The sequence below is a fragment of the Pinus tabuliformis genome, chromosome 2_1 (assembly GCF_031772625.1).
Source record: "Pinus tabuliformis cultivar Carrire ecotype Pingquan chromosome 2_1, CPIR1, whole genome shotgun sequence".
Classification (NCBI taxonomy): Eukaryota; Viridiplantae; Streptophyta; class Pinopsida; order Pinales; family Pinaceae; genus Pinus; species Pinus tabuliformis.
Genome location: NC_142299.1, coordinates 783,465,656 through 783,490,329, shown reverse-complemented (window position 1 = coordinate 783,490,329; position 24,674 = coordinate 783,465,656). Strand labels below are relative to the sequence as shown.

General features: G+C 37.1%; 1 protein-coding gene across 1 annotated transcript; it reads right to left on the bottom strand.

Annotated features, from left to right (window-relative positions):
- Nucleotides 1-22,703: 22,703 nt before the first annotated feature.
- Nucleotides 22,704-24,225, bottom strand: LOC149202904 (cytochrome P450 78A4-like). Its single transcript, XM_089400067.1, has 2 exons — nucleotides 23,341-24,225; nucleotides 22,704-23,236 (listed from the first exon to the last, which is right to left on the bottom strand). Exons 1-2 carry the CDS (start codon nucleotides 24,175-24,177, stop codon nucleotides 22,706-22,708), a joined length of 1,368 nt encoding a protein of 455 aa, XP_089256193.1. The 5' UTR covers nucleotides 24,178-24,225; the 3' UTR covers nucleotides 22,704-22,705.
- Between the last annotated feature and the right edge of the window lie 449 nt (nucleotides 24,226-24,674).

The window sequence follows — 24,674 nt, the reverse complement described above, 5'->3', positions numbered from 1 at the left end:
ATATATTAAAAAAAATATCACAAATTCCATACAAAAATCAACCCACACTAAATCACGTACATACACAATTCCTATAACACTATACCCACATATAACTTTTAAAATATGAAAAAATAGAATAAAATTCTACATTTTGGGTAGGGTTCACGGGCTTTTCCGAGAGCCCACCTACATGAGCCCATGGCATAACTGAATTAACTAATTTCAAGTGGTACATATACACCCCTTGGGTAGGCCTAAAAAACATAAGAGAAGGGATATCGACATTATACCCATTTTTCTCCTAAATCAAGTTTGATTTTCCCATGCCTCATGCACTCCCAGTCTTTATGGAAACCCTGGTTTCCTTTGCAGATATGTTCATCATCTTTATAGATTCTCCTTACACTTATTAGAGAGGTTGTATTTGGGGCTCCGGTTGGACAGATCCAGAGGAAGGCTTCATCGGTGCTTTGGCTTGTATCAGGTTCTACCTTTCCTGTACCTATTGTTGTTAATCAATAAAGAAGCTCATGTCTTGTTCCTGATATGTTATTGTCTCATGAATATAATTGATATGCTTATATATGATGATCTAACATATCTTTTATGTATTCACATTGAATTATCTATCATGTATATGCTTTTGTGAATTGACTAGGTCTATTCATTATGGAGGAAGCATAGGGTTAGGACCCTACAGGAACATCATCAAACGTAGGACTTCCAGGTATGTTTCCAAATCTACGTTTAGTAATTCATATGTTTGGCATGCTTGCTTGATTGCTTTTCATAGATTATCTTGTTTTGCTCCGTTGAGGTTGTCAACCCTTACCTTGAGGAACTTTTCTCTCTAACAAAGAGGAAACACTTCTATTAAGCTCTTAACCTTATGTTGTTTCAAGTCTCATGCAGTTATGATTGTGGTCCTCTTCTCATTATTTCATTATTTTAAAAGGTCTCAATTTTTTTGTCCCTATCTTCTCTAGGATTCTTTTCATTTAAAAAATGTGACGTTGATATTTTTTTTGTCATAAAAAGGTTCTCCTATACTTGTGGCCTTTTATAAAATCCCAATATTTATGCACCATTTCAGTTTGACCCTCACCTTATGTTTACTTAAAGGGATTCCTAACATAAAAATAAGGGTATTCTTAAAGTGCCACAACAAATATTAAATGTTATGTTTTTAACAAAAATGGGTGTGTATAGGTGGACCATTGGGAATCTTTACATTGTCATCCAAGTGCTCTTTGCAAAGTTCATGTTGTATTCAAACCTTGGCCTTGCTATATTCATCACTTATTGCCTGAAATCTTAAGGAGTGTGTATAGGTGGACCATTGTGCATCTTTACATCGCCATTCAAGTCCTCTTTGTCAAATTTCATGTTATATTCATCAACTTTTCCTTCCTATATTCATCACTAATTGCCAAAATATTAGAAAGCATTGTCACTCTTGATTCGAGCTAGATCTATAGTTTTTAGAAGAAATACTATTGTGCCTTTAGTTCTTTCTTACATTACAAAGTTTCTTTCACATTCATGCACCAAGAGTGATCCATGTCACAGGTCCTAAAGCCCTCCACTACATAAGTGTTCTTGTCATCAAATTAGGTGACTCATAAGAATAGTATATGTGGCCCATGCTCTTTTTGCACCATCGATGTGGGATAAATGATATAAAATAGTTCTTTTCATTTAAAAATAATAATTTACAACTAATCCCTACCCAGGGTTTGTATGGCTATTGAAGCCACATCAATCAAGGCCCACAACCACCAACAGTGGCCATGTATTATGAAGTTATGATGGAAACAATAATTTAATATATACATAGCGACTCATCAAGTCGCATTCCATGTGGGATTTCGGATTTTAATTTTATTTGAAATGAAAAGAGCTAATTATGTAGAGGTTCTACCTTGCCAACCAACAATAATAAAAGTGACATAATTCAATTTAAATCTAACTTCCTTTCCATTAAGTTCTTGCAAGCATCTAGATGGGTTCTAGTGAAGATGAAATGTATTATGGATTTGAATAGTACATGATGAGAAAACATACGCCTTTGAGTTGGACCATGACGATAAACAAGATCAATGGAAAGGTTATTTTCAAATGACATATGGTCATGTGATACATAGAATATGAAGCCAAAATTGAAGAGAATTGAGTAGGATACTAGGAGATTACGCCTGTAGACAACCTTTTACTCCCTCTCTACTTCTACCACATAGGGGTTGAAGAAAATTAAAGCTTGAAAGTAATGCCAGGACAAAGAGGTGAATAACGATCGATATTATATTTATTATGGAACATTGGATGCACATTTTGATTGGAATCAATTTCCAATGATATATGTATGGTTGTAAAAACATATATTGTCCATGATTAATTTCGTTTCATCAATACCTCATGAGTGCAGACATAGAGAAATCGATGATGACATTGAATCCATGGTTGTGGTACATCCTTCAAATAAGCATGCCTTTTATTTTGGTAAACTCACGATGGAGGATGAATGTTCCAATTGTTTTTAACTTTGGCATTGGTTCTTGGAAGACAACCTTAGCAAATAATATAATACTTTCCACTTCAGAGTAGTGTTGGATAGCACTTTGTAGACTACTTCACCGCATAATACAATTATGTTAAAAATGGCAACACCTCTTTTAGTTTAAAAGCAAGAGTGCACCAGAACACTAGGAAAATTAAAAACCAAGAAACTTCATGATAAAGAAACTGAGATCGTAGAGCCATGGGTCGCAGATAAAAAAAATAGTGAACATATGGCAATCAATTAATAAATGCTTACAATATCTATGACACAAAGCTTCCCATTGGAAGAGAATGAAAACACATATGGATTGGTAAAGATAAAATAGAATGTGGTATTCCTACTACATCAAAGGGGAAGATGATTAAGCTAAGTTTATTAAAACATATAAATTTTGGCTCGTTGCTTTGCATTCCATGTGATGAATTCGTTATACGGAGTGGCTTCCCACTTGTTAATAAGGGAAAAGGGAGAATGTACTCCACATATATATATATATATATATATATATATATATATATATATATATATATATATATATAGTTCATTCAATAAGTGCATGGAACAAACACATGTGTATCAAATAATCAAGTTTTAAAGAAATTTTGATTAAGACAGAGCAGTTTCCCAAAGAGTTCAACGAATGCAACTGTTTGATATTCATCCGACGATAATTTAGCAATGATTGAGACCACCAATCTTCCTGAGGAGATCTATAAAATGAAGCATTCTACTAAAAACAAGGGATTCCTTCTTAGCACACCTAGATGTTGCTCATGAGTGAGTGAGGGTGACCAATAGTAAGGATTTCTTTGTTCTATTCCTAATTTCCCTCCTCGTACAATTAACTTCTATTTATGTGATGCAATTTCCAGGTTTATAGGACGTCTCTTTTGAGTGCCTCCTAGAAAGTGATTGCATAGCTCCACCAATTTATAGTCAGGAGAAGAAAAGAATGTTCTTGCATTTGTTTCATTGTTTTAACCAACACTATCATGGGTCATTAGAACATTTCGCCGAGTTCCAAAGTGGTGTATTAACCATACCGTATAAGTTACAGGGACATTAAGATTCTCATTTTCACTTAGCGACAACTCACAAACGTTAAATTTTGCTGTTTTTCTCTAAGGTTTATGGTGTTTTTCTTGTTTGTAATTTTGTATCGTATATGATGGGTATTTTGATGTATATTATTGGTGTCTGTTATAGATTGCGTCGAGCTTTTTGCTTAATTAAATTAAGTCATTTCCTCGTTAACTGGATCGTTTTAATGCGATATAAGGTATAAAGTTTAATTCATTTGATTAATAATATATGAATTTTTAAATGGTTTTTTTAATTTTTTTGTTGGATAAATATTTACTAAATTCGAATCCTGAATCTTATCATTTATTTAATATTTAATAATATTACTATTACTAATTAAGTTTTCTCATTATCTAAAATAATTTTAATTTAATAAAATGATTTTATTATTATTTTAAATAAATTAAAATATTTAATTAAATTAATGGCATATATTTCAAAACCAAGAATAAGAAAATTTTAATTATTATAAAAAATATTAATATAATAAATGTCTAAAATATATTTAATAAAAATAACTCAATACAATAATAATTTATAAAATAAGAGTATTATATTATGAATCACATGAAGCATACCATGTAAGTAAATAATATCTATTAAAAATTTATATATATATATGTTAATTCAATAAATCCAAATCAAGAAATAATTATTAAAATAAAATTATTATATAGTATTATAAATGGATTTAATTGTTAAATGACATGTTTTATCATAAATAATCACATATTCAAGTTTAAAAAAAATAAACTAGAAATTCAAATAAAAAACAACAATAATCAAATCATTATTTTGAGTTAAATTTCTTTTCACCACAAATAAAGAAATCATACACTCATTTAGTTGAGTTAAATTTCTTTTTACCACAAATAAAAAAATCATACACTCATTTAGTTATATATATAAAAGATTAAAACTTGGACTATTTTTCATCATATATAAAATTAAAAAATAGAAAATTATAATTATAATAGAAATATGAATCCTATCAAATTAGATTAAGGAAATTAAAAATCAATTTATAAAAAAAGTTATAATAACACTTATATATTTATATTTAAAAATAAAAATAAAATTAAAATTAAAGGAAAATTATAAAAATTAAACAAAATAAATATACAAAAATTGAATCATAAAAGTAGATAATATGATAACTCTATATAAAAATAGATACAATTAAATCAATAATTAAGAAAAAGTAAAAAAAAAAAAATAGAAGACAAAAACATATATCATTAAAGAGAACATAGATAAACATGAAGACTAAAACCATAATAAATATGAATATGAAGGCTATTACAAATATACAAGGTTAAGGAAAAATAAAGTAAATGGCATAATATTAAAAGCTTTTTATAAGTATTTTTCCAATAAAATTAAGGATATAAAATTAAATTGAAATGGCATTTTGTAACTTTTGGGGTGTTTCTCTTTTTACTAAATTTTTCTATTAATGATGCGATGAGGGTTATCAAAAAAAACATATGGACCAAGATTTTGTAGAATCACTTGAGAGTTACATGAGATTTATCATTTCTAAATTCGAATGAGAAATATATGAATAAATCTATGATGTAGATATGACTTCCCTCCTCTATTCTATTGTAACCAACCAATTTATTTATGGAAGATCATGAAAACCAAGTCATCATTTCTTCCCCTTTTCCATCTAGGATTTTGATTAGATTCATGGACAATATGTTTATTATCTTAACCCGTGGCCATGAAAATTTGGATGTATTTAAGGATTACCTTAATATAATTATGCTAGGTATGGACACCATTTTTATCTACATGTAGTATGGAGAAAATTTCTTTTCCATAAACAGGGTTTAGCAAGTTCTTCCCTTCAAGTTGGCTTCTTGAAAAGGCATGTAGCCTTTCCTTTTTCATTAAAAATACACCATGCCATGGCTTGAGGCATCACACGTAAAAACAAAGCTTTTTGTAGAGTGAGTTGTCGCTAGGATAAGAATTATACATATAAGTTCTTTACATTTTTCCAAGGATTTGGCTTCTTGTTGAGTCAAACAAAATGACTCCTTCTTTAATAGTTTTGTTAGAGGTGATGATATTTGACCATAATTATTGATAAAGTTATATTAATAGTCTATCTATACTAAAAATCCTCTAATTTCCTTCATGTTTTCAGGGATTGGCTATTCCATCACATCTTTAAGTTTTTTTAATGTCCAAATTGAGACCTTCATGAGATACACTATGACACAAGTATGCATCTTCTTTAACCTGAAAGAAAAAATTAGAAGGTTTTGCATATAGTTTTTTCTCTTACAATAGTTTTAAGAAACTATTAGTATCCTGTAAATGTTTCTCCTAAGATTTCTATTTATTACTATGTCAACAAAAAATAATAACACAAATCTTATAAGGAAGGGTTTGAAAATAGAATTCATCGAGCTATGAGATGTTGAAGGTGAATTAGTAAGTCAAAATGACATAGAAAAAAACACATATTAAACTTCTGTTAACAGGGATAAATGCATTTTTTATTGTCTCAAGGGTATCTCTTGAGTATGAAGCCCTAATTAGGTTTCACACCATTTGGAATGAGAGTCCCGTCTAGTTTTTCAGCCTATGTTCGTTTTTATGCTTTTGCAAATGTTAGAATTTTGGATGAATGAGGTATGAAAGGAGAATACAAATTAAGCCCTTGATGGAATGCAAGTAAAATCATCTTCATTGAAAATAGTGTAAATGAATTTGTACAATAAATGTTGCAAAATATTTATAATAAACATCTATCTCAAAGAAAGAATGAAACAATTTCTAATTAAGATAAATTATGGCTAAAGTATACTAGTTATCAATTGTGAAACATTTTACAATCAATAACCAACATAAACACATGTAAAAACCAGCAAGAACTTTTTAGAATTATAAGATTTTACAACTAAGGAAATATTTCATTAGCCTACTATAAATATAAAGCAATCATATATTAACGAATACTAATAATGGAAGTTATTATAGCACTCGATAAAACATGATAAAAAAATCATTTCTGTGGCCCTTCAGGCTTCTAAAAAGTAGAAATGAACATTAAATTCCAAATCATAAAGTGTCTTAAAAATTCCCAATAGTGGGAGTGGATGATGTCGAAAACTAGTACTCAAGGTAATTACAAGCTTCTTCCTTTCAAAATCCTCCAAGTGTCCAAAAACTAAGATCCTTTTCTCCTTACTTGAGGGTTATATTTATACAAAAGTGAGGTGACTTTTCACCTAACCTCATCTCTAATTTCTAATTAATTATATTCTAATTTTGTTTATTTTACAGAGTTACATTAAAATTCTAAAATACTCTTGAATAAAATAAACATCTAACTCGAGCCCAACCCAAAAATCGACAAGTGTTGGACTTATATTTGTAACTCTTGGGTCATATGAGTGTGCGCCAAGCCTTATAGTTTGCTGCAATAGATGAAAAATTTCTTGAAATTAAACCTTCATTGATGACTTCGTATTCATGTGTATTTGGAAACATCATTTTCAGGTAAGCTTAGATTATGTGAAATAACAAAATGAGCATGATATGTAGCTTAGTGGACTCCAACAAATGTTGTGCTAATGCCTCTTTGGTTATATTTGTATCATTTTTTGTGAATGCCAACAATCATGGAAGAACTATTGCCTATATGTCATGTTCCATATCCTACTCAAGTATCACCTCTCCTAAGGCTTCGATGGAGTCTAACTTGTGAGATTTTATTACTCTCTCCATCATGATGTGATGTTGTTGATAGGTGTTCATATCTTCATCACATATTTTTCAAGTTTTTCTTGTGTTTGGATGGTGAGTATGATTTGAGCTTTAACTCTTTCCCAACTTAGTTCATTTTTTCTTGGAAATGACTCTAGTGAATCGAGGCATTCCATACTCTATGCATGCATCATATCAATGGCCAACAAGGTGTATTTGAGTTGCACATATTTCCCTTTAACCACACTTCAAATTAAGATGAGTATGGAAACTACCTTCTAGAGTTTTTCAAGTTCTTAGTGCAATTGCTTAATAATGTCCTTGAGTGATTTATTCACCACCAATACTGCACATTGATAATCTTTATCATAAGAGATTGAATGTGATAAAGCCTAGTTTTCCATTTGTAGCTTTTCAATTTCTCGATGTTCTTTATTTAAGCTCTTATCTTGATCTTTTACCTTTTCCATAAGATGTTCAATATTCCTCTCCATTGCTAGGGAAAAGGCACAAGGGCTTCACTTGTGGAGAAATACCATACCACATGGGTTCATATTGGGGGATATTTATTGATGAGAAACTAACATAATATATTGGGGGATATATAGGGGGTAGAGGCATTTTATATTGGTAGGTATAAAAAAATGGAGCCCAAAGTTAATGGAAAAATATAAAGGGGTATAAAAAATGTTAATGAAAAAATGGATACCTACAATATCTGGTGAAAGTAGGGGTTTTTAAATTGAGAAGGTGTATTGGGTTTGTATTGGTAGGGGGTTAAATAATGTGATTTTTAGAGGTATTTTCCAATATGTAATCAAATTAAGGGTATTATTTAATATGCCATGAACACACGTGATATGTTAGAGGTTCATTGAGTGAAGCCCCCATGGGAAAAGGTTGTCTTGGATAAGGCTATGTCCAATGGATTATCTAAAGTGTTAGATACTATGTTTCTTTACATGGTCACCGAGATGGGATTTGCTAGCTCTCGGGCCAAATATTTACTCCTTTCTTGGACAATCTGATGGGTATCCTTGCCAAAGAAGAAACTTTCCAATTTCATAACCCAATTGTCATCACTGAAAATGATTCCCATATTCCCAATCAAAAAATGGCCTGTTGTTAATGATGTGGAACATAAGGTTGACAGGTCAATATTTGTGCTAGGAAAATTATTGTTGTCTAATTTTTGGGCTTTTGGTCCTTATTTTTATTTCAACCTCACTTCATCTCCGAATTGTTTTTAAGTAAACTTGTTGTCGACCATTCTTCAATGTCTCTTGACTCATTTATGTCAGCCATACCTGGTCTGTCAAGTCATCTTTAGTATCACATAAGCTACACAGTCCTTCACTCATGCTGGTTAAGAAGGTACCTGTTGACTTCTTATTGGTGGGTCTAATCTTATTGACTCTGGAAAATTTCTCTATGAGTAGACCTAGAGTCACACCCTGGCCCTATTTACATCATTGATATGTGACCTTGTGCTCAACATTGATCAATATTATGGGTGTTTGACTGAGTGGTTTCCCTTGTGTTTGATGTCAACTTACATTATCACATTGGGATTAGTGTAGTACCTTGGTTTTCATTTGACCATATTGGTGGATCCCTCGCCTCTGTGTCAACTTTTGTTATTGGTTGGTTTAGAGGATTTCTTTTGTGTGCTAGCCACATCTTGTGTACATCAAAAATATAATTCAGAATGGCCACTTCATCTCTCTTCATCTGAGTTCTTCCAAATTATTGGTCTGCGGGTTACACTTGCGTTGGTTGATTTGGGATGCCTTTATGCCTTCCTTCCAACAAATATTTTCCCATTGAATGGGATCGTACACCGCACCCTTTTACTGCCTAACACCAAACTCCGGTGCGATTAATACCACCTACCACCCGCCCGTGCCTGCCAACTTTTGTACGCTTCTGCTGCCCGACGACCGTTGGATTTGCTTGCCTGAGATCCAACGGCCCCCGATCATTCCGCTCCCGCCTCCTTTGATATCCCTGTGGACTCATCCCCGCCATCTATCCCCTTAATCCGACAGCCAGTCTCACTCCTCCAACCGACTATTCCACCCACTACACAGTCCACATGCCTTAACCATTCCATGCTCCCGGAAGGATGAAGGTGACCAATTTTCACTAACGGGTGCCTTTCCTCCTCAACAACTGCATTTAACAGACAGTATGGCCGAGAAGGAAAAGGACAGAGCACGAACAGGAAAATGCATTTAATAGTTATGGGATTTCATCCCATACGACACTCCAGCCACTTGAGAAGATAGCAGAGCACTCGAGAAGATCAAATTCATCCACTACAACAAGCAATCGTACTTAGACTCCATCAGGCAGTTAAAGCGGTTGGTGGTTAATTATGACCCCTCCATACTTAGAATGGTCGAGTGCCTTTGTAATGAAACTCTATATATACCCAGAAACAAGATGTAATCAGGGTTGATGGTTGTTGTTTTGATGTAAGGTTCAACTTCTGGAGAATGTAACTACTTTGATACTTGCAGTGTCTCGTCTTCATTTTCAACTAATACAAGCTTCTTTTGTTGTTAATTGCTCACTTTCCATTTCTATTTTGTTCTAGGCTGTGCCTGATATGTAGTTTTCCTGAACTCTTGATGTTTAGCATTAGAGGAGCTATCATCCTACCTCTGTGTTTAAATCTTGCATGTATCAGTGAATGTGTTAATCAGGTTTCTTTTCACTTAGTGACAGAGAGCTATCATCCTGTCTGTACACTAGGGAATTAGATTTGTAGACCTCTTTACTAGTTGCAACCGGCCATCACAAGGTCTTGTGCATCTGCTGGTGTGGTCAGTATTCTCCATATTCACCCAATCTCTGAACTGTGAGTAATTGGTGGTCTAAAGCCTTGTAGTCTGGGGGTGTTCATGCATGTCTGGAGTTAAGCATAGTAGAAGTGGTTATCTGGCTTGAACAAGCATCATTCCTTCCATTCATCCATTTCCAACATTAAGTTGAGTTTGTAATGTTCCAGAGCATCTCTGAGCTACAACCTAGGAGAGTTTCTTGGGGTGATAACATTAGTTGGCGCCATTGCCGGGGAGAGGAGATTGAAGCTCAGCTTCCCTAGGAGAACGACACAGATCCAGCTTTGATGATAGACAAAGTCTGGACACATTTCTGGTTGTAATCATCTATTTGGAGACTCTACAGGAGAACCAACCTAGTGGCGACTCCACATTCCAGTTCTAGCTCAGTTTGTGAGTCATACCCGGAGAAATCCTCAGAAATCACCAACTGACCCAGTGCCTGACCCTGAAAAGATTGCTAAGCAAAGGAAAACATCACAGAAAGGAGCATTAGGATTAGGTAAGCCTAATAAATCTTATGTATCTTTGCAAGAGAATATTATAGCTGAGAATATACCGTTTGAAGATATAGAGCCTAGCATTATTAGTGAAGAAATACCTTCAGAGATTCATAAAGCTCCTTGTTCATTTAGTTCCCATTTGGATCTCAGTCCAAAGAAAGCCTCCCATACAGTCCATCATATTCCTTTATCCCTGCCATCTATTTCACTGCTCCCTACCATCCAATCTACCAGTATCCTTCCACCTACCCCAGTCATGGCGGGTCAGCAAGCTCCCACAAAGATGGAAAGAATCATAGCAGCTAGGTATGGACTATTGGTCTTGCCTGTTCCTCTGAATGCCATGTCTGCAGGAGAGTATCAGAAATACATGCCTAAGTTCACTGGTACAGAAGGAGTAACAACCGAAGAACACCTTGAATCTTTTTATAATTATGCTGATAACTTGGATGTCAGTGAGGATGATGTGTGGATGAGAGTATTTGTCCAGAGCCTTGATGGAGAGGCTAGAAAGTGGTTCAGAAAATTGACCCCTAGGTCTATAGCAGACATTGAAGCCTTAGATGATGTATTCTTGAAGCATTGGGGTGACAAGAAAGACCCGCTCTATTACCATATAGAGTTTGGAAACCTCAAGAGGGAGAATGGGGAATAATTGCCTAATTTTAATAAAAGATTCAATCGCATGTATAGTAAGATACCATTTGAAGTAAAGCCTACCCCCACCTCTGCAAACCCACCTATGCCAATGCTTTTGACTCTGATTTTTGCCTACTTTTGAGAGAAAGAAGATGTGCCACTATAGCTGAAATGCAAGATGCAGCCCTTGAGGTGGAGTCTAATATCATGGCTGCAGAAAGGCTCAAAAGTCATGCTGATAGAAGGAGGCAGAGAGGTGAGGCTTCTTCTTCCTCTGCTTCATCTTCAGAACCAAAATTAGATAAAATGACTAAAATGATAGAGTCATTGGCTACTGAGATATCTAAGATGAAAGTTGAGCAGAACTCTGGGAAGGTAAGGCTTCCAAACGCATTTGCTCCAAGAACCCCAAATCCATTCAGAAGAGCAAATGAGCAACTGCAAAACATTTAGAGGGGTAAAGAAGCTAATGAATAACAAAGAGTTAAGGCTCCCTTCTAGAACGTAGTCATGGAAGAGGAACAAGTTGAAGAAGAGGATGAAATTCATTGCATGGCAGATAAAGGTAGTGATGCTTTCTTGACATTGGCTGCCTATGAAGAATCATTACTCCAAGACCAAACCAGTCAAGAATGGGACAGAGAGGCTGTTCTGCAGACTGGTGAACAACAAAGATATAATCTGAAGTCAAGAGCAAGCAATGTCAACGAGGATCCTGCTCAAAAAGCTGTTGTCCCAACAAAACAACAGAATATTAGACAAAAGAAGCCGGCAGCTGAGCCAGTCATCCTCAAGGAACTAGCTCAAGAGGTAAGAGGTCTTGGCAAGTCTCCTTCCCCTTTCAATTTCTTGAATTAGAAGTTCAGAAGTTAAAAATCTCTGTACCTCTGATAGAACTTGAAAAGAGTGAAGATTTTAGAAAGCCTATCCTTGATGCTCTTGAGCAGAAAGCCTCACAAAACCCCACTGACTATGTCAATCTGCAAGATGATAAGCCTGCAATTGTGCTTAACCCAATGACCGAACCTGCTGATAATAATTCTCCATCATTTTATGTCTCCTTGACCATTCATGATAAAATCCTCCATAATTTCCTGTTAGACATAGGGGCCAGCCACAATTTGATGCCTAAAGCTGTCATGGAAGAGTTAGGCCTTGATATTGCTAGACCATATCATGACTTATTCTCATTTGATTCAAGAAAGGTAAACTGCCTAGGATTAATCAAAGACCTGGCCATTTCCCTCACTTAGTTGCCCATGAAGAGCATGATTATGGATATTGTGGTAGCAGATGTCCCTCCCAAGTTTGGCATGCTGTTGTCCAAAGGGTGGATTAAGAGACTAGGTGGGACATTACAAAATGACTTATCTTATGTCACTGTCCCAGTTTTTGGAGGGGAAAGCAAGGGATTGTACAGAGAAGCACAACTGGCCTACATCATCAATGATGAGAAGAATCCTTCTAATCATCCCATATGCTATGGACACTAATTCTGGATCTTGTATTCTCCAAATTAAAGAATCCCATAAGGCCTCAATGCAGATCAAGAAACCAGCGGATCAAGCTGAGGGAGAGCAAGGAAGTCAGGTTTGGGAAATGTTCTTTGATGGAGCATGTTCTAGGGAGACCGCAGGAGCAGGGGTGGTGCTGATATCTCCAAAACAAGAAAGCACAAATCTATCTTTTAAGCTGGCTTTCTAAGTCACCGACAATATCGTAGAGTATGAGGCTCTGATATTGGGCCTTAATACTGCTAAAGACAGAGGAATCAGGAGCATGAAGGTGTTTGGAGATGCCGATCTTATCATTCAGCAAGTAAACAAAACATTTCAAGCAAAGCACCCAAGGCTGAAAGCATATAGAGATGAGGTACGGAGACTCAAAGATTCTTTTAATAATTTTTGTATCTCATATATCCCTAGAATAAAAAATCAACTTTCCGATTCCCTTGCTATGTCTGCTAGCATGTTTATTCCTCCCATGCCTCCTAGGCTAGTTTATGAAGTTCAAATGAAATACAGACCTTCCTTGCTTGATAATGTCCAGCATTGGAAAGTTTTTGAAGATGATGATGAAGTGAATAGGTTTCTGCAAGTCATTGATGAATTCTCTGAAATGCAAATTGACCAAGAGAATGAAGCCTTGGAAGAAAACACCCAGTCCCAGCTTAAAAACAGAATTGGTAAGGATAGCATTGTCCAATTGCCTAGCAATCATATACCTAAGGTTCTGGTTCCGTTAGAAAATTTGTTTGACCAAAATGATGTGCCTTATAAGGCTACCCAAAAAGAAGACCAATTTGCAGTCTGTAAGCATAATATAGGGAGTCCAGATCAACCAAGATACATAAATCTATCCACTCATCTGTTTGTTGCCCAGAGTTCTGAATACTGCAATTTAATGAAGCAATTTGCTGATGTCTTTGCTTGGGAATATAGTGACTTGAACATATGACAAAAAGATCATCTAGCATAAAATTCCTTTAGAGAAAGACACCATCCCTTTTAAGCAGAAGCTGAGACCAATAAATCCTTTGCTCCTTCCTCTAATTGAAAAAGAAATCAAGAAGTTATTGGCTGCCAAAATTATAGTCCCTCTCAGATATTCAAAATGGGTAGCCAATTTGGTAGTGGTGAGGAAGAAAAGTGGAGAAATCAGGCTCTGTGTTGATTTCAGAAACTTAAACAAATGTTCTAAAAAAGACAATTATCCTTTACCCAAAATGGAACATTTGCTGCAGAAGGTCTCAGGGGCCAAAGTAATGTCTTTCCTAGATGGAATTTTAGGGTATAATCAAGTTGTTGTACATCTAGATGACTAAGAAAAGACTGCATTCACCACTCCTTGGGGCACTTTTATGTGTTCCAAGATGCCTTTTGGGTTGATGAATGCTGGAGCCACCTTTTAAAGAGCTATGGATATAGCATTTGTGGGAGAGAAGGATACGTTTGTCCTTATCTACCTAGACAATATAATAGTGTACTCCAACAGCCATCATGACCATTTGCAGCATTTGAAAAGGGTGTTCCTGAAGTGCAGAAGGTTTGGGATTTTAGTCAACCTTAAAAAATCACAGTTTGCTTTAGAAGAAGGCAAGTTGTTAGGACACGTTGTTTCTACTGCAGGTGTCCGGACCCAAAAAGAGTAAGATCAATACAGACCTTGTCTATCCCAAGATCAAAGAAAGATGTTCAGTCCTTTCTGGGCAAGATAAATTTTGTAAGGAGGTTTATCCCAAATTTTGTAGAACTTGTAAAGCATATTTCCTCCATGTTGAGAAAGGGGTTGGAGATCAAATGGACAAGATCTTTTGAGTCCATTAAGAAAGCTATTATGGAAGCTCCCACTTTAATAAGTCTAGATTACAGCAAAGAGTTCCATATATTTTCATTTGCCTCTAATGACACCCTTGTAGCAGTTTTATTGCAAGAAGGTGAAGAAGGCTCAGAGAATCTAGTGGCTTTTTTCAGCAAAACATTAAGGGATGCTGAGCTGAAGTATGATATCATTGAAAAATAGGCATATGGGCTTATCAAGTCTTTGAAAGCTTTCAAAATTTACATTCTGCATTCCAAGATAATTGCATATGTACCCTCTGCTTCAATAAAAGGTGTTCTAACGCAACCTGATGCTGATGGAAGAAGGGCTAAATGGATTAAAGCAATCCCTACCAGAAAGGTTGATGACCATGTGGTCATGAGGTTCTTGACAGAGAATATCTTCACTGGATTTAGCTGTCCACATAAACTAGTCACAGACAATGCAGCAGCCTTCAGGGCAAAGGAATTGGTGGACATGTGTGATTCAATGGGCATCAAGCTGGTTCATTCCACCTCATATTACCCTCAAGGCAATGGTCTAGCAGAATCTTCCAACAAAAGCCTGATAAGGATAATTAAACAGTTGCTGGAAGACAACAAAAAGAATTGGGATTCTAAACTCAAGTATGCACTATGGGCTGATAGAGTAACCACCAAGAAATCCACAGGGAATTCCCCATTCAAGTTGGTATATGGCACTAAAGCTGTATTCCCAATTCAATTAACCCTCCCTGTGGCAAAGTTCTTGCAAGAAGAGTGGAATGAGGAGGAGGACATGGCAAAAAGGATCACTGATTTAGCAGAGGTACATCAAATCAGAGCGCAGCTGGTTGAAAGGTCTGCAGCACATCAAAAGAAGATCAAGGAAGCTTTTGACAGAAGGACAAAAACAAACAGTTTTCAGGTTGGAGACTTGGTTCTTAAGTGGGATGCACTGAAAGAGAAGAAAGGTAACCATGGGAAGTTTGATGCTTTTAGACAGGGCCTTTTATCATTTCGCAGATCCAAGGAAACAATACCTTCATATTGCGAAGTATGGAAGGGGAGGCAGTTTTTGATGGCCCAATTAATGGGCGTTTTTTGAAAGCTTATGTTATTTAAGGTCTTTGGGCCTTAAAGTTGTAAATATGTTGTTTTATTAGTATTAGGTGTGAGCTTAATTAGACTCCATGCCCAATGGAACACTAGGAAATTTTGTTAATCTGGTTTTCACAGGGAAGGCAACGGTATACAATTTTTGAGACCTCACAGGGAGGATCTCATCCCCAGAAGGAGCCAGTGTTAGGCCTGCTACATATCTTTGATTTCTAAAGGCCGATAGTGAGCTTGGTCCATGGTCATACCCAAAAGAGACTCATAACGATCACTTTCTCTTTCCCTCGGACCACTCATTTTCCTTTCATCGGTCCTATCACAAATCGCATCCATGTGTGTATCAAGGTTGCACCCCTCGGCTTCTGCTGATGCGATATTGCGACGTGATCTATACGCAAATACCAAAAAAATACCAAAAAACCTGATTTGATGACTTTTGTTTCGCCCGATCACTCCTCCGTCATCAATCGTTGTGCCCGATTCAACGGCTCCCCGTCACGTCCAATGGAAAATCTGTGCAATCGCTTCCCCGTCGTCCAATCATCTCCGCCACGATCGGATGACATCCGCTCTCCCCATGCCCACAAATTAACATCGTGTTAATGCTCGATGGAGGGTGTTTTTCCTCTCTCGTCGCCATCATACATCGCGTGCTGAATGGGATCGCACACCGCACCCTTTTACTGCCTAACGCCAAACTCCGGTGCGATCAATACCGCCTCCCACCCGCCCGCGCCTGCCAACTTCAGTACGCTTCCGCCGCTCAATGACCGTTGGATCTGCTCACCCGAGATCCAACGGCCCCCAATCATTCCGCTTCCGCCTCCTAGTATCCCCGTGGACTCGTCCCCGTCATCTATCCCCTTAATCCGACGACCAATCTCACTCCTCCAACCGACTATTCCACCCACTGAACAGTCCACATGCCTTAACTGTTCCATGCTCTCGGAAGGATGAAGGTGACCAATTTTTAGTACCAAGTGCATTTCCTCCTCAACAACCGCATTCAACAGATAGTATGGCCGAGAAGGAAAAGGACAGAGCACGAACATGCAAATGCATTTAACAATTATGGGACTTCATCCCATATGACACTCTAGCCACCTGAGAAGACAGCAGAGCATCCGAGAAGATCAAAATCATCCACTACAGCAAGCAATCGCACTCAGACTTCATCAGGTAGTTAAAGCAATTGGTGGTTAATTATGACCCCTCCATACTTAGAATGGCTGAGTGCCTTTGTAATGAAACTCTATATATACCCAGAAACAAGATGTAATCAGGGTTGATGGTTGTTGTTTTGATGTAAGGTTCAACTTCTGGAGACTGTAACTACTTTGATACTTGCAGCGTCTCGTCTTCATTTTCAGCTAATACAAGCTTCTTTTGCTATCAATTCCTCACTTTCCATTTCTATTCTGTTCTAGGCTGTGCCTGATATGCAGTTTTCCTGGACTCTTGATGTTTATTATTAGAGGAGATGTCATCCTACCTTTGTGTTTAAATCTTGCATGTATCAGTGAATGTGTTAATCAGGTTTCTTTTCACTTAGTGACAGTGAGCTGTCATCCTGTCTGTACACTAGGGAATTAGATTTGCAGACCTCTTTACTGGTTGCAACCGACCATCACAAGGTCTTGTGCATCTGTTGGTGTGGTCAGTATTCTCCATATTCACCCAATCTCTGAACTGTGAGTAATTGGTGGTCTAAAGCCTTGTAGTCTGGGGGTGCTCACACATGTCTGGAGTTAAGCATAGTAGAAGTGGTTATTTGGCTTGAACAAGCATCATTCCTTCCATTCATCCATTTCCAACATTAAGTTGAGTTTGTAATGTTCCCGAGCATCTCCGAGCTACAACCTAGGAGTGTTTCTTGGGGTGATAATAGGACCAAAGTTCTCCTTACGGACGGATCATATTTTATGTCAGAACTTCATCAGCGAAAAGATACAACCAATTACAAGGAAGCCAGACACAGGATTGGCCAAATGTTGAAGTGTCAAAAGGCTCTTTGAACTTCAACCACATACACACATGGAAGCCACAAATAAGGAAGACACAACACTGATTCGTATATGATGAAAACCAAAAGGAAAACTCAACAAGGAAGAAAATAAAGAAAAAAGAAAGGAAACATAAAACCAAGAAACAAAATCGAAAGACAAGAGAAAAAAATGACTAAAGCAAACATGATGTAGAATCAAAACAAGGAAATGAGGATGGACTACAGAGAACGAGTGTAGAATGAGTGCAGGAAAGGGAAAGTTAACTATGCAACCAATCCTACTCCTAACCTAATAGTTAAAAGGTCAAGGTCACGTAAAATGGCATTTCCAGTGAAGCCCCCATGATTGTTTCTGACCTGAATCCACAATTATATGAATGATTAAAACAAATATATAGTAATGAGCAACAGAAGATACAAAAACTTGAAAATCCTGCATAAGAAACAGAAGGTCCTGCTTGTGGGCAGAAAGATGTGCCACAACTACTAATTTAATCCAATCCACATGCTTACCTTTTTGATGAATACCATTTTTAAACAAACCTCGAAAGCCTCTTCAGGATATGTTTTCATCTACACCGAGATTCTTAGGAAGCGCAAGGAAGGATTGAAACTTTCTTTCTACAATAGAGAATTCCAAGTGGGATTGTTCCAACCATTCAACGATTGGATCATAAAATTCATGATGGCCCTCTTGAAAGCCTCGTGATCTTTGAAAATATTAATTTTCGATTCGAGGAGCAGCATCACGATGGGAATTTGATAAGGGAAAATAGATCTGATCATTCTCGGAAGTCATGCCAAGACAGTGAGAGCCTACCATAACCATCAATGGAGGCTGAAGTCCCTCACCTGCTTGACAAAAATCTGAACAGAGAAATGTTAAACAATGAATATCAAGGAGTGTGAATCAACTTTCATTGGATGTGCTAATGGGAAAATGATAAGCTGAATGAAATTTAGCCAAGATAGAGAAATGATCAGATGAGCTAATAGAAGCATTAGATTCCTGATTTGTAATAAACATAAAAAAATCAATTTGAACAATCTTGCGAATGCTCTGAAAAATCGAAACAAGTTCCTTGCGAGCCAGATATGCCAGACCACTTTCTTCAACTAGTGACTAGTTGTACAAGCATCATAGTCATCAAAAGAGTTTAAAAGGGATGCTAGCACCACGAATGCATGAGACCAATTGAGGCATAGTGAATGGAGATGAACTTCATTCGTGTGACAACTTGTGCATTCATTATCACTCAAGGAGATTTCTAGTGAGATAAAAGGATAAAATTGCAATACAATATTCGCAAGAAGACCGGGGATCTAACCATTAAGGGAGAAATTCGATAAGTATGATTCTTGCAGGCAAAAATAGTCCTTGAGATGATCAACTTCACAATTTCATTACTTCATGAGAGATGTATGTTCCCAACCTTAGTTTTATGTGAGAGATTTGCATGAAGTCAAATGACTTGTAACAGATTCTTGAATTCGGTTAGCATTAAAGTATTGAAAATTTGAAAAATCACACTCGAAATACCAAACATTTTTAACACATAAATCCACAGTGAGTGAAACCATACATATAGACAGATTGTGTGAGAGAAACAAGATCTGATTTAGTTTGGGGGGCTTACCAGAGTCACGAGACACTGACATAACCATCAATGGAAGTTGAAGTGCCTCGACTCCCTGGCAGGTCCCGGAACTTTCCAAGTTTGTAGCATCACATTTTGAAGCTTGAACCAGATCATGCATTGTTTGAGGGTGGCTTCTGTTGCTAATTTCAAAACTTCTCTCCAAATGGAAACTATGTCTGTGAGAAGTTTCACCAATTTTTTCAGCTTCAACAACAATAAGATTACTCAATTGAAGAGGCCCTTCTGATAGCTCATTCAACGAAAAATGAATTGGTGAGATCTCATGAGCAAGAATATTTGAAGAGTTGTCTTCATGCAAAAGAAGAGATGATGAGGGGTGGGAAGAGTTTTCTATGATTTGACTGTTTTCAATTTCATCATGGACAACCTCACCACCTTGTGTCAATCGAGGAGATAACTCATTGGATGAAGAAACAAAAGAACAGGAAGTATCCTCGTCACAAGTGAATGTGTTGTGAATGGTAGGACAAAAAGGATAGTGAGGTGAAGGGGAAGTTTCGATATGAACACCTTCTTTGACTGAAGAAGATTCTAGATCCAAATTAAAATCTTCATGAGGAACCACAAGATCATATGATGTGCTTGGGCATTCTTCATGACACAAAGAAATGGAATTACCATCATTGGAATGATTACTACCCAAGCCTGGGGGTTGATTGGAAGGATTAATTGTACTGGATTTTCCACTGATATTAGAAGGTTGAGAATCGTTTAATAATGGAAACTCATTATTTTGACATGAAATATTTCAAAACATAGAGGAAAAATTGATAGTGTCCTCACCTTTCTGCTGATTTTCCTGCATAATGTGACTGCCTTGTACCTGGTCACAATTTTGAGCCAGTAGCTTGAGAACCAAGAGAATGTGAAAAATTGGCTGGTGAAGCAGATTAACCAAGCGGGTCATGGTACAAAGAGTCATGATGTGAATAAGATAGAGGATAACAAAAATATAGATCGACCTTGATATTAGAGTTGTGAATGGTGACATCCTCTTGTAGATTGGAGGAGTGAGTCTTCATTGTAGGCTTCTTGAGCCATTCTAGAATTTCCTCCATTGAAGCAGAAGAAGAAAGATAAGCTATTGTGCAATTATGGGGATGATGGCAGTCTGCTCAGCTCTGGAATTGTGCAGTTCAACTTCCCAAGGGAATAGTGACTTTGCACTATGCAGTTCCAGGTAGCAGGGTTGCATCACTGAGGGTTGAGATTGTGTAGTGCGCAGTTCATGCAGGGTCTGGTGAAAGTGAGTTGCCCAGTTGGGAGGAATTTTGAAGAAATGGCGAAGTGCGGGAGGCAGGTGAACTTGTGAGGAATTTGAAATTGTGAATGTCATCATTAATAAGAGAACAACATATTTTAAAAGATGAGGGATTATATGTTGTTTTAACATCTTTTGACCTCGACATCTACTCTCGAGGATTAGGTGTACTAGAACTGGTCCCAGAATATAGATTTGTTATTTTTCTTGAAAGGATATTTCGTGGTTTTCTTCAAAGATCTAGAAGACCGAAATAATATTTTTTATTAGGGGCCCTCGTTTTGGGGCTGGGATGGTCTCTTCATTCAACATGGTTTTTAGAGTTTAATCCTCCTACCATGAAGACCTTGCCTATTCCTATTTGGATTAGACTTCCAAAATTTCCTCTTCAATGGAGTTGGCAAGAGATCCTAGAGAACGTTGGTGACTCTCTAGGTTGCTTCATCAAAGTAGATAGAAAAGATTGACAAAATATTTCTAAGTTTCATCTGCATATGCATGGAAGTGGACTTCAGTGAAGGTTTACTAGATAAAATTGTCCTCAAGTGGGAGGATAAGGCGTGTACCCAACCATTGGACTATGAAAACATGACTTTTAGGTGTAGAAATTGCCAACATCTTAGGCACCTTGAGAATGCATGTCCCTCTTCAAAAGGGGCATTTTGTAATGAAGATCTAAAGAGAAGTTACTGTGGATGGAGAGATTTGAAGGTAGCATCAGATACGGAGATTTTTGCAAGTTAAAATAAGAACAACTCCCAACAACAAAATACATCTCCTAACAGCTAAGCCTCTCAAATTACAATGCAACCCTAGTAGCATTGGTTCACCCCTAACTAGAGGAAAGTATTTTGGCAAAGGAGAATGAGAAAACTTTAGCCATAATTGCACCTGTAATTAGTAAGCCTAAACGCAACCATAAGTTTGATTATTCAAATATTAAAAAACAACATTATCTTTAGTTGTAATAGATTGCTCACTAAAATAAATAGATGTTTTCAAAAAAAAAGACTCATGGATCATCCTAACGTTTGAAACCAGAAATATAATAAATATACTTTGATGTGTCTGATTTCATGATACAACTTGGTCTTTTAAATTAATAAAATTCAATTTTAAAAAACACAATTAATAAATAAGTATATTTTTGTATTATTTTATTAATTTAAAGATAAAATATTATAATTTCATAATGTATCAATGAAATAAAAAATAACAATCAAATAACAGTACTATTAGAAAACTAAACCCATTTCATCGAGATATGCGTTTTCAAATATATTAGGCGTTTTCATCTTAGGCTGATTGTTATTGTTTTTATTTCTAGTGGTTTGTTTTGTTTATATTTTTAGGTTAAATTTGTTTAAAATTTTATAAAGTTGTGTTAGAATTATAAATTTGAGTTTTAAATTTTATAATATTTTATTTTTAAAAAATATTTAATTAATTAATTAATTTAAAATAAAAATAATTTTTGAATAATTAAAATTAAACTTATTTTAAATAATTAAAAATCAAAATTTGATCGCAAATTGTTTTACCAGATTCCAACCCAAACGTTCCTTTAAAATTACAATAATTATACCAAGCATTTTTAGATCTTAAAATCATCTGTACAAAATCGAAATTACAATAATTATAACGGGCCTTTTAATATCTTAAAATCATCTATACAAAATCGAAATAACTCCAAAGTTTTAATATTGTCTGTACAAAGTCGAAATTTCTTAGTCATATACCATGAAATGAATGAGGAAACGCTGTTCCTATGTGTAAGGTTGTGGCTGCAATAATTACAAAGAAAACATTGTTTTATATATAAGAAAACATTGTTTTATATATAAGTTGGTGGTTGTGAGCAGGGAACAATACAGTAAAAGCTCCCTTCATATATGCAATCATGAGCGAATTAGGACACAGTATAGCGGCACGGAATTGTTGTTAAGTTGAAGGAAGTGGGATCCTGCTCACAGGTATGGCTGTAAGGGGCGTTGCCATTTCACATGATAGTTTAATCTTCTCTGTCAGGTCCACCGGATGGTTAGGAGAAGGCACCCATGCGAAATGATGAAACAGTTTAGCCACCCATGCGAAATGATGAAACAGTTTAGCCCGGGCACACGCGACGACCGGCACCAAAAGGTGCAAGCCGCAGGTCGTTTCCTCGGACATCCACATGTTGTCCGCCTTCCGATGGGAGAAACCTCTGTGGACGGAATTGATGGGGACGTTCCCAGATCTCCGGATCGTGGGTAATGGACCACATGTTCACCATGGCCGTCGTGCCCGCCGGAACGCACATCCCGTTTGCCATGAACCAATCCTCCGTGCAGAGGCGGGTCCATGATAAGAGAGGCCCCGGCGGATGCATTCTCAGAGACTCTTTCACCACCGCCTGTAGATACGGCAGCTTCTCGATGTCGGCTTCTGTTGCGCCCGACAAGCGCGTCCAGCTCTCCATGAAGTTTGCTTTGCACTTGCGGATTGAGCAACAGTTCTGCCATTGCCCATTCTGTAAGCAAAGCCGTTGTGTCTGTGCCGCGGAATATCATTTCCTGCATCAAACCAAAATAAGAGACGAATTTTTTTAATTCTAACCATAAAACTTTTAATTCTAACACAAAAATAATAATAGTTGTGTCGTGCTTAATTATGTTACCCATAGAACTGCGATCATATCATCGTCGTCGAGCTTGTCGTCTCCTCGGAGCGAAAGCAGGACATCCACAAAGTCTGAGTCGGCCGTGTCATCCCTCTGTCGGTGCTCGTCGATGATGTTCTTCACAAACGATGTAACACGCGGAACAAGCCGAGCGCAGCGGCTGTGGATTCTGAGTGGATCGAGCACTCGTAGGCATGGCAGATGATCAGCCCAGTTGAATGCTCCAAGGAGCTCGAATCCCTCATTCACCATCTCGCGAAGATTCTTCTCAGTCTCGGCATCCACCGACCGTCGACCGAAGACACTTCCCATTATATTATTAAGGGCCGCTTTCTGGAGATGTCGACGGAGCGTGACGGCGCCGCCATTAATATCAGACTCATCCCTTATGTCGGAAAGCATTGTCGTGCAGTCCACCTGACGACCGACTTCGTGGGCCGCAATTCGGCGTGGAGAGAAGAGATGAGTAGCAGAAATTCTTCGCAGGAGTCGCCAATGGTCACCGTTGGGCGCAAACCCCATCGCCCTGCCGAACATTAACTGCTGAGCGGATTGTTTGAGTGGTCGGTCTGCGAAGTGAGGGGAGCTGAGCAGGTCTCTGGCCACGTCAGGATCCGATGTAATCACGGCTGGCGTTGAGCCCAAGCTAAAGGCCATGATTTTCTTGGCACCATGGAGACGAGCCAGATACTCAAGATTTCGGTGAGCAAGTCCGACGCTCATGTCCATGAGGCTTCCGATAACGGGCCATCCTTTGGGGCCAGGAATGGCGATAGCTTTCTTGTGTCTCGCAGCAGCCCATGCACATCCTCCAGGGCTGAACCAAGAGACCATTGCACCACAAACAGCAACAATAAGCAGTCCTATATAGAGTGACCACTGCCCCACTGCAGAAACATGGTCCGTGAATTAAACTTCAAAACAAATTTATTTTTTAAGTGCGATGGTTTTGATTATTTGCTTATCTATTAAGGTTAACCATAGATAAAACAATGTATACTCACAACATTCACCTCTTAGTTATTGCGAGTAAACGAAGTTCAATACGTTGATGGTACGTAACACTATCGTGGCTTTCAAAAAGTCGCGTTAAAGACTACGGCGGTCATTAGAACGTTTCGCCGAGTCCCAAAGTGGTGCATGCGTGGGGTTGTGAAAGGACATTAAAGAGTCTCTTTCTCGTTTGGTGGAGTTGTCAAAGTGTAATAACCATACCGTATAAGTTACAGGGACATTAAGATTCTCATTTTCACTTAGCGACAACTCACAAACGTTAAATTTTGCTGTTTTTCTTGTTTGTAATTTTGTATCGTATATGATGGGTGTTTGAT

Bases quoted from the DNA above. Each gene is read 5' to 3' on its own strand.
- LOC149202904 (XM_089400067.1), bottom strand. From the start codon at position 24,177: ATGGTCTCTTGGTTCAGCCCTGGAGGATGTGCATGGGCTGCTGCGAGA. The intron at 23,237-23,340 runs GTAACATAATTA...GGTTTGATGCAG, and splicing joins ATATGATCGCAGTTCTATGG to GAAATGATATTCCGCGGCAC.